General features: G+C 44.2%; 1 protein-coding gene across 2 annotated transcripts in view; it reads left to right on the forward strand.

Annotated features, from left to right (window-relative positions):
• The window catches only part of LOC109376988 (zinc finger protein with KRAB and SCAN domains 7-like), a 17233-nt gene extending 7669 nt beyond the window's left edge, over positions 1-9564 (forward strand). The window contains exons 2-4 of one of the 2 annotated variants that reach the window (XM_019633185.1): positions 2779-2870; positions 3168-3294; positions 7327-9564. In XM_019633185.1, the coding sequence (XP_019488730.1) occupies positions 2847-2870; positions 3168-3294; positions 7327-8783 (1608 nt within the window). In that variant the 5' untranslated portion in view covers positions 2779-2846 and the 3' untranslated portion in view covers positions 8784-9564. The remainder of the gene's footprint in view (positions 1-2778; positions 2871-3167; positions 3295-7326) is intronic. The other variant, XM_019633177.1, reaches the window with a different exon arrangement.
• Positions 9565-13685: the final 4121 nt, after the last annotated feature.

Consider the following 13685-nt stretch of genomic DNA (forward strand, 5'->3'; position numbering starts at 1 on the left):
GAGAATGGCAATTTGAAGCCAAGTTTTGGGCACTGAGATTGAATTTATTTCTTAATTGAGATATTTGTTTCAGTCTTATTTTAACATTTAAAGTATGAACTGGAAGCATCTTGGTTGTTTGCTTATTACCAGTGAATAAAATAAGCCGATGTGCCCTCATACTGGTAGGAGAAGCGGGGGAATCAGGGACGACTTAATGAGGACTTTAAAAGGAAAGCAAACAAACAGAATTACATTGCATATGAGTAGAAGAATCAAAGTAACAAAAAGAAGAAAATGTTCCTGAAAAATGGCCAGTCGATTGCTTGGGGTTTTCCCTGGTCTTTTCAGAGTCCTTTTTATTGTGGAGTGAGAATGGGTTAAGGTATGAAGGTCTGGGGGAAGAGGCCTGATCCAGCTGAGGTTGTTTCCAGGGCCCCAGGGGCTCACATCTGTGGTGGAATGTTAACAAGTGGATGAATGAAGCTTTTCTTCTGTCCTCCAAAGCGAGTTGGGACATGGGAGGACCCTGGGCATGAGGCTCCCCGGATTTAACTGGGCAGGTTCAGCTCACTGGCCCCCATCTCTTTCCTGTGCTCTGGGTCTTTCGTTCTGAGTTTGAAAGGCCCAGGAGGTTTTCAGCTTGACCCGTGTTCATGGCTGCAGAGGCCAGCCTCACCCTTTGTTTGGAGACCTAGAGTCCTTGGTTGTATTCCCAGGCGGTCACCCTCCTTTTCCTGTTTGTCAGTCTTCTCATCACCTCTTTCCAAATCCTGATCTCTTTGGGCGTTTCTGCACAGCTGCTTCAGCACTGAGCAGCCTGGGGGCTTATTCTTGGTGCAGATTTCACTGTGGGTCTCAAATCCCTGAGACAGGTCATTGTCATGTATATTTCCTGCTGGGTGCATTTGTTCCAAATGCTTGTGACCCCAAGTTCCTTGTCTTTGGCCTGAGGGCCAGGTTTCTCTTCACCCTTAGCAGCACTCTAGCTGTTTTCTTACTGCAGTTTTCTTCCTCTTCTCCAGTCTGCTCTGGGAGTTTGGCTGGGAAGTCACTCTCCCTCTTTCTGACTTGCAGCTCCCCCCATAGCAGTTTTTCTGCTTCCTGTTTGTGCTCCTGGAGCTCGGAGAGGCCTGAGTCTGCCCCTCTGCTCCTGGAGCCCCCTTTCCTCTCCTGCCTTTTGTTGTTGTGTCTTCAAGTCTTTTTTCATGGGCCTTCAGTTATTTACTTTATCACCTCTCTCATTTTCCTTTCCTCTCCTGTTCTGTGAATAGTTCCTCTCACCCCCTCCCACACTCTTTTCAGAGCAAAGCCTCATTTCTCTTTCTCTGCTAAACTTCCATCAGCCTCCTCAGTGTGCATGACTGGTCAGGTAGTTCTTTCCCTGACTTGTCGTCCCCTGGAGCCTGGCTGGACGTGCTTCTTGTAGCTGGATGGTGGCATGCTTTCTGGTGGGAGCCTTCTTCCTGTCTCAGTTTCAGCCATCTCACCTTTGTGGGTCCAGCAGCACTTGCTGAGTCCCTGAGTCATTGAATAGGTATTGTTTATAACACATGTAAGAGAGGATGGCTTTTGTTTTAATATCATGTCTGAAGGTAATGGTTTCTTTAAATTTGCTTAACAGTGTTAGGGGATGGAGGGTGCCGCGGTTTCAGGGGAGCTGACCATCATCTGTGACTTGTTGCACAGAGTAACGGGGCCACTTTGCTATGGGTGCCAGGGCTTGCTGTCCATGTAATTTTCATTTATGGTCTGACGTAGGGGACTAATTTCATTCTTTATGTGGACATCCAGTTGTTTTAGGATCATTTGTTGTAAAGTCTATTCTTTCAGCTTTAATTGCTCTTGGGACCTTCATCAAAAATAAGTTGACTGTTGATGTGGGATTTATTTTGGGGCCTTTACTGTATTTCATTGATCTATATGTGTGTTCTTATGCCATCACCACACTGCCTTGGTGACTGTGCTTTGTAAAGTAAGTGTTGAAATTGGAAAGTGGGAGTCCTCCTGCTTATTTAATTTCTCAAGATTCTTTTGGCTATGCTGGAACTCTTGAGTTTCCATATTGAGTTTTATTATCAGCTTGTCAGTTTCTCCAAGGAAGTCAGCTGGGATTGTGATAGAGATTGTGTTGAACCTAAATGTGATTCGGGGACTATCTATTGGACATGGGTTTAAGGAAAGGAGCTAGGAAATCAGTGGTTTTACCACTGTCTGGAATCAGAACGTGGGAAGACAGGAAAAGGAGATGATAAGAACATGCATTTTTGAAATTGAATTTATGGTCATGTGGAACATAGGTGAAACATCCAGTATGCCACTGGAAGCCTGTGACAGGTGGCGAAGAGAGCCAGGAAATGTGAGAGCAGCACTAGAGCTGGGACCATCGTTGAGACCTCACAGAGAGAACAGGGGAGCTCTGAGGCCTGAGTGCCTGGGGCAACCAAAGGAGAGGGCAGGAGAAGGAAGGGAAACCAGGGAAGGAGGGCCAGAGATCTGAGGGGAAGTCAGGAGAGGCTGGCGCCAGGGAAGCCGTGGGAGAGAGAGAGGTGAGAAGATAGCTTCCCTCAGAGGTTGAAGCCGAGGCCTGGGAGAAGCCAGTTCTGTTTGACCAGGGACCTCGTACCGCATCCTCCACGGAACATTCACAGCACACTCAGGACAATGCCTGTCTGGAAGAGGCATGAGACTGAGTGTGTGCAGCTGCCTGGGTTCTCTTGAATCCACGCACTGGGGTACAGACCTTATAGGAGCCAAAGGCAGGCCTTGTCCCACTCATAGCTTTCTTTCCTCCCTCAGCTCATGGTGCTTCCCGGGGGCCTGCCCTTCCCCAAGCGGGGCACTTAGGAGACCAAGTGGTGGCGCCTATGCTTCGGATGGTCCGGCCCCAGGTGAGCTTGGTTGTCTGTCTTTCCGGAGTATCTGAGTCTTCGGCCCAGGAATAGGTAGCGCTCACCTCCGGGCGCTGGCCATTCTGAGACTGTTCCTGTGGCTTCCCCGGAGCTGGCCCCGCCTGCTGAGTTCATGGGTTCTGTCTTGCCCTGGGCTTGTTCTTTTAGATGTGTCGTTCCCGTTGTCCCTCCCCCACCCCTTAACCCACCAGGGCCCTTGCCCTGTGTTCTTGGCACCCCTGATGACTGTTGCTCAGACTGGGAATGTTTCTGAGCAATAGAAGCTTGTCATTCTAGGGGTCTGCAGCATTCGGGTTCCTGTCTGTGGACTATCCTGAGAAGCAGTGGAAAGGTCCAGCGCGGAGTCAGAGAGGCCTGAACCGGAACATCATGCCGGAAACGTACCGCAGCTTTGCCTCGTTGGGTAATGATTCTGGGCCCCATCCCTTAGCGTCTGCATCCCTCACATCTCCTTTGCTATATTCCTGTTCTTTATAACCTTTATTATGAAAAGTGGGAAACATAGACAAAGTAGAGAGAACAGTATAATAAACCTGTCTGCGCCCATCACCCAGCTTTAACAGTTATCAGCGTCCTCTTTACTTCATTGTGGAGTGAGCTAGGGTGGTTTCGTTAGAGTTTGTGGTTGTAAGGAACAGAGAGCCACTCACGTTATCGTAAGTAATGAGCTACGTTACTTACAATAAGGCTAAAGGAATGGAAACCCTGAACTAACTGACCGGCTAGACCAGACTTGGAGAAGCAGGGCCTGTTGAGACTGAGGAGCCTGGGAGCCTGAGCAAGAAAAGGAAATGAATGTTCACATGCTGTCGTACCGGGGATGGAACGCAGCTGCTCCCTGCATATCCGTTTTATCCTTCCTCTGCTACCCTTTGTCTTCACTCTGAACCTTTGGTCCTCTCATAGCTCCTTGAGTAGACTTTCTGTTCCCTCATGCTTCCTGCTCGCTGTGGCTCCTAGTGGCCAGGCTTCTCCGTGCATCATTTCAGCTCGAGCTCCTCCTTGTAGTTTCCTTCACTTTGCCCTATTTCCTGATCCGAGTTTCCTTAGAGAGGGACTCCAAGGATGGTTCAGCAGTGAGATATCATGTCATTTTGGACAGAACTTTGGCTCTGGCCACAGCAGAGGCTGATGTCTAATCTACAGAAAAGGTACACTTGGGTGTAGTGCCTGACTCTGTCCAGTCACCCGTGCTTCATCATGGGATGGCTGCGTACTTGGCACACGGCATGGTTGCCTCAGCTTCCCCTTCAGGAAAGACTGGAGAAGGGCAGCTGCCTTTGAAGGTGCTGTTGTCAGGACAGGTTCTGTGATTGACAAGTCTGGGACAGTAGTCTTGTCTATAGAGGGTGGGCTCAGGAGTCGGGGATTCAGAAATCTGCAGCGTCCACATTCTAAAGTAGCATGATGATTCGTTTCCTTGGTTTATATGTGTTCAAAGGAACCAAAACTTTTGTGTTTAGCTATAAACGTGATTGCTCAGCCTCCTCCCAGCTTAGGTATTAAAAACTTCTAGAATTCAGAAGCACGTATTCAACTCTTTAGTCCTTATAATTTGAGATTATCAAGATGCCAAAGCTATATTTTTTTATTTATATTTCAAATTGTTGATGCCCTTCTAAATTTTCATAGGAGTGCAGTACTGCCTCCCAGCAGCCCAGAGCTCCAGGATCTAGGGGATCCCCATTGTTCAAGCTCAGTTCCCCGCTTCAGTACTTCCCCCAGCATTTCTGAATCTATAGCTTCTCAAAATAAGAACCTATAGCTTTCAACATTTTTGCTGTGAACCACAGAAACATACAATGTAATGTTTCGAAAGTACGTTAGAGTGTATTGTTTTATTTTATTTTTTTTTACTTTTTTTTTTTGGCTGAGCCATCCTGCCACCTGTTGGCAGCTCAGCGGCAGCTCAGCTCGGGCTGGACTTGAACCACTGTTGCTCAGAGCTCAAACCTTTGAGTGAATTCTTAACCAACTGAGCCACTCAGCCGGCCCGAGTGTATTGTTTTATTAAAGAGACATAACATCTAAGTTACTTCTGTAAGATCCTACCATTCTTTACAATCTGGTTTGTTGGTGTTGGTTCACAACCTCAGGAGCTTCTTGGGTGAAATCTGAAACCAGCCCCTGTACACAGAGGTCAAAAAGAAACTGAATAAAGAGGTAGGCCACTCTAGATGGTAGGTGGCAGGTTTAATAAGCAGGGGAACTTACATAGGAGGCTTGTGTTGGGTGGCTTTAGGACAAGTAGATCTCTGCATCTGCCCACCAATATCTTTTTTTTAAATTTTCTTATTTTTTTTTATTATTAGTTTCAGGTGTAGAGAACAGTGCAATAGTTATCCTTTACACCCCTCACAAAGTAACAGCCCCCTCCCCCCATCCACTGCCCTCCCACTCCTGATATCATACTTATCTATTCCCATTCCATTGACTCCATTCTCACATTCTACTCCACATCCCATGACTGTATGTATATATAATTATAGTTGACATACAATATTATTCAACATCAGCTTCAGAAATACAGTGCGGTGGTTTGCCCACCAATATCTTAAAAGTTTAAGTAGAGGCCTTAACTAGGTCCAGTCACATATGAGGTGTGATCTAGCAATATAGTGAATATTTAAATAAAAAAAATTTTTTTACAATAAAAGACACATTGCCATTAATTCCCCTCAAAATATTCCCCCTTGGGCTGGCTGAGTGGCTCGTTGGTTAAGAGTTGGTTTGGGAGTGTGAGCTCTGAGCAGCAGCGTTGCTGGTTTGGATCCCACATGGGTCAGTGACACTACACCCTCAGTAGTTAAGATGGTGAACAACAGCTCGACCTGGAGCTGGGCTGCGGTGAGTCGCTGGCGACAGTTTAGGCTGTAGTGGGGTTGTAGTGGGCTGCCATGAGCTACTGTGAGTGGCCAGCAGCCAACGTGAGCTGCCATGAGCCGCTGTAAGCAACCGTCCAATGGCCAGCAACTGATCTGCTTCAGCTGGGAAGCGATACCAACATGGGCCAGTGAAGTAACATCCTCCACAACTAAAGAACAAAAGGATAGCAACTTGTTTGTTCCCCTTTACCGATTCCCCAACACTGTTCCCTCCCCTAATTCCTCAATAAAATCTTAAAAAAAAAATACTCCCCCTTGCTTCGAACAGACTTATCCCATTGTTGTTGCCGCTTTCTGAAGCAGCTTTGGAAGTCCTCTTTCATGAGTGTCTTTAGTTGTGCTATTGCAGCTGCCTTAATGTCCTAAATCTATTCAAAACATTTATCTTTCATGGTCATTTTAACTTTGGGAAAGAGCCAGAAGTGGCACGGTGCCAGATCCAGTAAATAAGGTGGATGAGGACACACCATAATGTTTTATGTGACAGAAATTGCCATACCAGAAGTGATGTGTGATACGGAGTCTTTGTTAAAAAAAAAATACAGTGAATGCTGCTGCTAAGTGCTATCCAATGGAAAGGCAGGATGTTCAATAAGGGAAGCAGCATGTTGAACCTTAGTAACAGTATGTGACAAGTTTCATCTTGTTCAGTCAGTCGGGTGTGAGCTACAGTTGATAGAAAGTGTGTTTTAAAGTGTGCCGTAAATCATGAACACTGGATTAACATTTGGGCAAATGGTTTTATCCTCCCTCAAGACAATGCTTCGTGTCACACATTGCTTCTGGTATACAGAAATTTCTGTCAAATAAAAACATTGCAGTGTGTCCTCATCCACCTTATTCACCAGATCTGGCACCGTGAGACTTCTGGCTCCTCCCCAAAGTCAAAATGATTGAGACTATCGAGGCAGCCATGACAGAGCAACTAAAGACACTTATGAAAGAGGACTTCTAGAACTGCTTCAGAAAGTGACAAGAAGGATGGAATAAGTGTGTTTGAACCAAAGGGGAGTATTTTGAGGGAGATTATTGGCAATGTGTCTTTTACTGTAAACGTTTTCTTATTTAAACATTCACTGTATTTTCTGATCACACCTCATATACTGGTCAGATGGTTCAACATCACATTACTGCCTCTAGGTTGCATCCTTGGGAAGCTTCTAGCCTGGGCAAGTAGATCAAACATTCCTAGGACAGGGGAGGGGATAAAGAGCTTCTGATTGCCTGGATGTAGCTCTAGGGTCAAGCGGCAGTCACATCCTCCTCAAACACTTGCCGTCCAATTACCTTTCTCACATGGTTGTGGTAGACCGACCTCTGTCTATCCTGATGGCTCTTTGTCTACCCTCCTCCACTGCCATCTTCCCGCTCTTCATCTTTCTGTTCATGAAAAAAAAATTGAGCTATTTCTCATTTTCTCTCCTGTTCTCAATCTGTAACCTCATTCCTTACTAGGAATGTGAAGTTTTTTTGGATCATGGACTTCTGATGATTGTTTCCTCAATAGGACAAGAAATGAGTAAAAGCTGTTTTCTTCTTTCTCTCGGCAGCAGGGGAGACTGGGATGGAGAGTTCCGAGTTACCTCCAAAGCAGGAAATTTCTAAAGGATCAGAGCCATCTTCTGATGGGACATCAGGAGGCCTCTATGGGGTGGTTCCTGGGGGGCCAGAGGCTACCGATGCCTGTGAAGATGCTTTAGAGAAGCTAGAAGTACAACCCTCAGATGAGGAAGGGAGCCAACTGGAAAGTGGTTTCTTGGAAAGAACATGTGAGGATAAAGACAAATCCACCAAAGATGGATGTGATGAATACGAGGAACTTGGGGAACATCCAGATCTGTCCCCCAGTCCTGCAGAACGCCAAGGAGTTCTGAAGGCACAGAAATTCTATCAATGTGATGAATGTGGCAAAGCCTTCAACTGGAGTTCGCACCTCATTGGCCATCAAAGAATCCACACTGGAGAGAAACCCTATGAGTGTAATGAGTGTGGTAAGACCTTCAGACAGACCTCTCAGCTCATAGTTCATCTCAGAATCCACACGGGGGAAAAGCCCTATGAATGCAGCAAGTGTGGGAAGACCTATCGGCACAGCTCCCACCTCATTCAACACCAGAGACTGCACAACGGGGAGAAACCATATAAATGTAATGAATGTGGAAAAGCTTTCACTGAGAGTTCCAAACTCATTGATCACCAGAGGACCCATACTGGGGAGAAACCTTATGAATGCAATGAGTGTGGGGCAGCCTTCACTCGGAATAAAAATCTTGTCCGACATCAGGTACTTCACAGTGGTAAGAAACCCTACAAGTGTAGTGAGTGTGGGAAAGCTTTCTGTTCTAATAGAAATCTTATTGACCACCAGAGAATCCATACTGGGGAGAAGCCTTATGAGTGTATTGACTGTGGCAAGGCCTTCAGTCGGAATAAAAGTCTTATTCGACATCAGCGCCTTCACAGTGGGGAAAAACCTTACAAATGTCAGGAGTGTGGGAAAGCCTTTAGTCAGAACTCTCAGCTTGCTGACCATGAGCGAATTCATACTGGAGAAAAACCTTTTGAATGTAGTGAGTGTGGTAAGGCATTCAGCCTGAGTAAATGTCTCATTCGACATCAGAGACTTCACACAGGTGAAAAGCCCTATAAATGTAATGAGTGTGGAAAATCCTTCAATCAAAACTCATACCTCATTATACACCAGAGAATTCACACTGGTGAGAAACCTTATGAATGTAATAAGTGTGGGAAGGTCTTCAGTCATAATTCTAGTCTTATGGTGCATCAGAGAACCCATACTGGGGAGAAACCCTATAAATGTAATGATTGTGGGAAAGCCTTTAGTGACAGCTCACAGCTTACTGTGCACCAGAGAGTCCACACTGGTGAGAAACCCTATGAATGTACTGAGTGTGGGAAAGCCTTCAGTCAGCGTTCCACTTTTAATCACCACCAGCGAACTCACACTGGAGAGAAGCACTCAGGACTGGCTCAGTCAGTTTCGTAAGGCATAAGTTCCCAAGACATAGAGCAAGGAACTGTGAATTAAGCTTTCTTTATAAGAAATATGCTCAACCTGTTCTCTTGAAACCAGTAATCAAAGTGGGCCATCCCCTAAATGTTGTCTGCTGGGTTATGGAGGTGGGAGAGGGAGTAAATAACAGTACAGCCTTTCCCACTATTGGGGAAGTAAGGACTGCACCTTTCATGTACTTGTAAGGTTTCTTTTTTTCTTTATTTCTCTCTTTTTTTCCTGTTTAAAAATCTATCTCATTTCTTAGTTATGCATCACATAATCAGAGTGTGTGCTTCTCAAGGATAGAGATTATTTATTTTTCTATTCCACCTCCTTATCACCAATTTCATAAAGTTATTCTCCAAGACTGATTCATTTTCTTTCTCTTTGCCGTGGCCCTCTTAAAACTTCTCCTCTAATGTGGACCCTCGTTATTTGTGTTCCTTACCTAGAAAACCTTTTCTTCCTGTTTGCTAATCTCTGTCCCTCAGAACCTTTTAAGATCCAGCTCATTTATGAAAGACTGTTTTTGCAATGCTTCTTTGTTCTTTCTAAACTTCTGTTGATTTGACCTCAAATTTTGAATGAGCCTGTGCTACAATTTGCAGTTATTAAATTGCCTTGTTACTTGTGTCAACTTAATGCATATGTGTATACATTCATACCAACTTAATGTAGGCTCTTTGAAGTTGGGTATGGTATGTGTTTCATTTAACAGATAGATAATAATTTGCTTATACTAGTTGTTAAATAAATAATTTTTAAAAACTCATCTCCTAATTGAATTCTTTTTTTTAATAAATAGCAACACAACTTTTTTTTTTTAAAGATTTTTATTGGGGAATTAGGGGAAGGGGAACAGACAAGTTGCTGTCTTTCTGTTCTTCAGTCTAGTTGTGGAGGACGTTGCTTCACTGGCCCAAGTTGGCATCATCACTGCGCTCTTCCCGGGCGAGGCAGATCAGTCACCATCTTCTGGACGGCCACTCACTGCGGCTGCTGGCCGCTCACGCTGGCTGCTGGCTACACACGGTAGCCCATGGCAACCCACTGCCACAGGGGCTGCAGCCTCTGCCGTCGCCGGCGACCCACAGCAGCCCAGCTCCAGGTTGAGCTGTTGTTCAGCATCTTAGCTGTAGAGGGGCAGTGTCACTGGCCCTCATATGTGGGATCCGAACCGGGGCCCTCTGGCGTCCCAAGCCAGTTCTTAACCATCGCGCCACTCGGCCGGCCCCGAATTATTCTTAAACTGGGCATGCATTCCCGTCCCAGCACTGGACCAAAACTTTTAAAGATGGATACCATACAAATGCCTCATTCATATCTTCCCCATGTACCCCTGGGAGTCTTACTACTGTTATCACTGCCTCAAAGAGCTAATGGATTTGTGTTTGAGTGTTGGGGTGTGTGTGTGTGTGTGTATCTAAGTATTGGAGTTGACAATCATGTCCCATTGATAAGTACTTTTCCCTGTACACTTACTGCAGTCCTGAACTAGCTGGCTCTACCTCGCTGCCTAAGTCAACAAGGTAAGAATTGCCTCAAAATTTACTGCAAAGAAGACCTGACTTTCGTGGCTGTGGTAAAGAAGATTAGATGTCCCAGTTAGAAGAATTCTTGGAAGGTTGGAATTCACAGTGACCTGGTTTGTTACAAGATAGTAGAGTCAAATAATCTGATTTCCTTATCAACTAGTTCTGTCTACCTGCAGCTGCCATCTAATTTCAAGGTGAGAAGTGTACCCTTAATTACTGTAATTATTTTCTGGATAATCTTTTCAGAGGATTTCCTCCTACGGTCATATATCAGACATAAGTGTGAACAACTTTTTTCTTTCACCATTGCAGTCGGGCCCCAGTGTCAGGAGACCTTTGCCTCTGGTGTCCACCCCCTTCCACTTAGCAGGGCTATAGGATTGACGGTGTGATAAAGGAGGAAAAAGAAGTTAGAGGGATGATGTCAAGTATGTAACCTGGAGAGGGGAGGATTTTGTGAGCTGTGATTTTTGTCTCAGAGACAATGGAAAAGGAAAAAGTGTTGAGGCTCAAGAAAATGATAATTAGATGTGATTCTGGGACAGACATCTAGACATGTTTAGAATGTTTATTGAGGTCTAAAATAAAAGATGTGAAACTAACTTTATTTGGCATGTTAAATTACATGGGACACATTGTCAAATGACAAATGATAAACTAGGCTATATGTGTATGGATAAATGTCACTATTATAGGCTATCCAAAAGTTGTTTGAAGTTCATAGAAATTTGTCAATATCCTCATTGTCTAGTTGTTATTGTATGCCAGGCAAAGAACAAAATTTCCTTATCAAATGAGCTCTTAACAGATCTTTCACAATGGCCATTTTTAAAAGTGTTTTAGTCATTTACAGACAGTTACTGTTTTACTCTGATGCTTTTGCAAAAGTGCTTTATCTTCAGAGAGATTTATGAAAAGGACTGACACGTACTCCAGAATACAAGTTTCTGATACCTTTAAGATCACTTTAACTGGGTAAGAATGTCCAGAACTCTAATGGAAAAATTGGATTCAAGCAGAACAAGAATAAATAACATGGGATTAAATGAACTGATAAGGATAATTATAATTTTTATGACTTTTTGTTTGAAACATGCTAGTTCTTTAAGGTTTTGTTTTCCAGATTTAAGGAAATCTTTTTCTCTTTTGAGCTATATCTAACGTATAGCAATTTGGTAAATCATACCTTTGTAGACAGAATTCAAACATTTGTTTTTCTTATTTGATCCCTCCAGAATTATGAAACTCTTACTACATATTTTTATTTTTATGGACTGTAGTTGTTTGCCTACATTTATTAAAAATCTGTTCTCCTTGTAACAGGACACATTGGATACACGGATTGTATTACCAAGGCTTTGGAATGTTATATTTAAAAATGATGTGCATAAAATCAGATATGAGGGGCCGGCCGCGTGGCTCAGTTTGTTAAGAGCTTGCTCAATAGTGAGTTCTGAGCAACAGGATCACTGGTTTAATTCCTGGCCTGAGCTGAGCTGCCACTGAGCTGCCAACAGGTGGCAGGATGGCTCAGCTAAAAAAAAAAAAAAAGTATGACCAGACAGTTGTAAGATACTAAGGTTGATTTTATGGAGCCAATAAAGCCCCTTGGAAAAACCTCCTTCTATCTTGCTTACAGGGTTCCCAGGAACATCAAGATATTTTGGGGGGTGACTGGCTAGCTCAGTTGGTTAGAGCGTGGTGCTGTTAATACTAAGGTTGCCAGTTCAATTCCCGCATGCGCCACTGTGAGCTAGCCCTCCTTAAAAGAGTCAACTATGCCATTGTAGCATGAAAGCAATGTGTAACCAATGACCATGGCTGTTCCCCAATAAAAAACAAACAAACAAAAACTCGTTGGACTTGAAATCTTGGAAAAAATAAAATATTTTGGACTTCAAGAAATGAAGAATTCACCCAAATCTATTGGTATTTCTGGCAAGTCCTTGGCCTGGATTCCTAGCCTCAAGAGACTTTTAAAAGTTTAAGATTCCTTGGGCCGGCCGAGTGGCGCGATGGTTAAGAACTCGCTTGGGACACCAGAGGGCCCCGGTTCAGATCCCACATATGAGGGCCAGTGACTCTACAGCTAAGATGCTGAACAACAGCTCACCCTGGAGCTGGGCTGCCGTGAGTTGCTCGCGACGGCATAGGCTGCAGTCCCTGTGGCAGTGGGTTGCCATGGGCTACCGTGTGTAGCCAGCAGCCAGCGTGAGCAGCCAGCAGCCGCAGTGAGCGGCCGTCCAGAAGCCGGCGACTGATCTGCCTCGCCAGGGAAGAGCGCAATGATGGTGCCAACTTGGGCCAGTGAAGCAACGTCCTCCACAACTAGATTGAAGAACAAAACGACAGCAGCAACTTGTCTGTTCCCCTTCCCCCAATTCCCCAGCACTGTTCCCATCCCCCCAATTACCCAATAAAAATCTTAAAAAAAAAAAAAAGTTTAAGATTCCTTAATCTTAAGGAAAAGTTCAGCAAAGCAGACTTTTTAAATGACTCTATGGTCAGTCACCATTCTTGTTGCACTTTTATAAATCAAGCCAAGTTTAATAAGACTCAACTTTGCTAACAAATTAGTCTCACTGTGATTATCTTTGCTAAACATGGGATTAATTGTAAAGAGAAAAATTATATTTTAGTAAAAAGCTATAACATACCCTGTGACTATCAGATTTTAGTCCTATTTATGTTCTTTGAGGTTTTGTTATCTACCTGTAAACTGGCCTGTATCCTAAATTTTTCTGGATATCTGGCTACAACTCTCCAAACAAATCTTTTCAACTTTCTCCCACTCTTCTGACTTGGAATTGCTAACAAGTAAACTGCCCTTGAACCTTATCAAAAGGGACCATACCAGATCCTTCTCGCTTCTCATAACAGCCACACTTCAGGGCCTTGGGTCCACATCTCCCAATTAAAAAGGACTCCTGCAGACTCTTGGACCTGCCCTCCAGCTGGAGATCTAAAGTTAAATTTGACTAAGGAGGTTACTGCCCAGAAGCAGGGAACGTCTTGAGGTAGACAAATCTCCCAAGATCACTGATGAATCTTCATCTCCAATATGAAACTTTATTCTTATTGACACCTTTTTGCCTTTTTCCTACTTGCTTTTACTATTAGTGCATGGGGTAACAATGCTCCTTAACTCTGGCAACAATTGGTTGAGTCTACCGCCAAGGCCATAGCTGCACCACAAAAGTCCCTAGGCTTTCTTGTTGAGGTGGTTTTAGATAATAAAATTGCATTAAATTACCTACTGGCTGATCAAGGAGGAGCTTGTGCCATAGCAAATGCCTCTTGCTGTGCCTGGATCAACACCTCTGGTACTATTGCAAATACAAGAAATTAACAAGCCACT

The sequence above is a fragment of the Hipposideros armiger genome, unplaced genomic scaffold (assembly GCF_001890085.2).
Source record: "Hipposideros armiger isolate ML-2016 unplaced genomic scaffold, ASM189008v1 scaffold_18, whole genome shotgun sequence".
Lineage (NCBI taxonomy): Eukaryota > Metazoa > Chordata > Mammalia > Chiroptera > Hipposideridae > Hipposideros > Hipposideros armiger.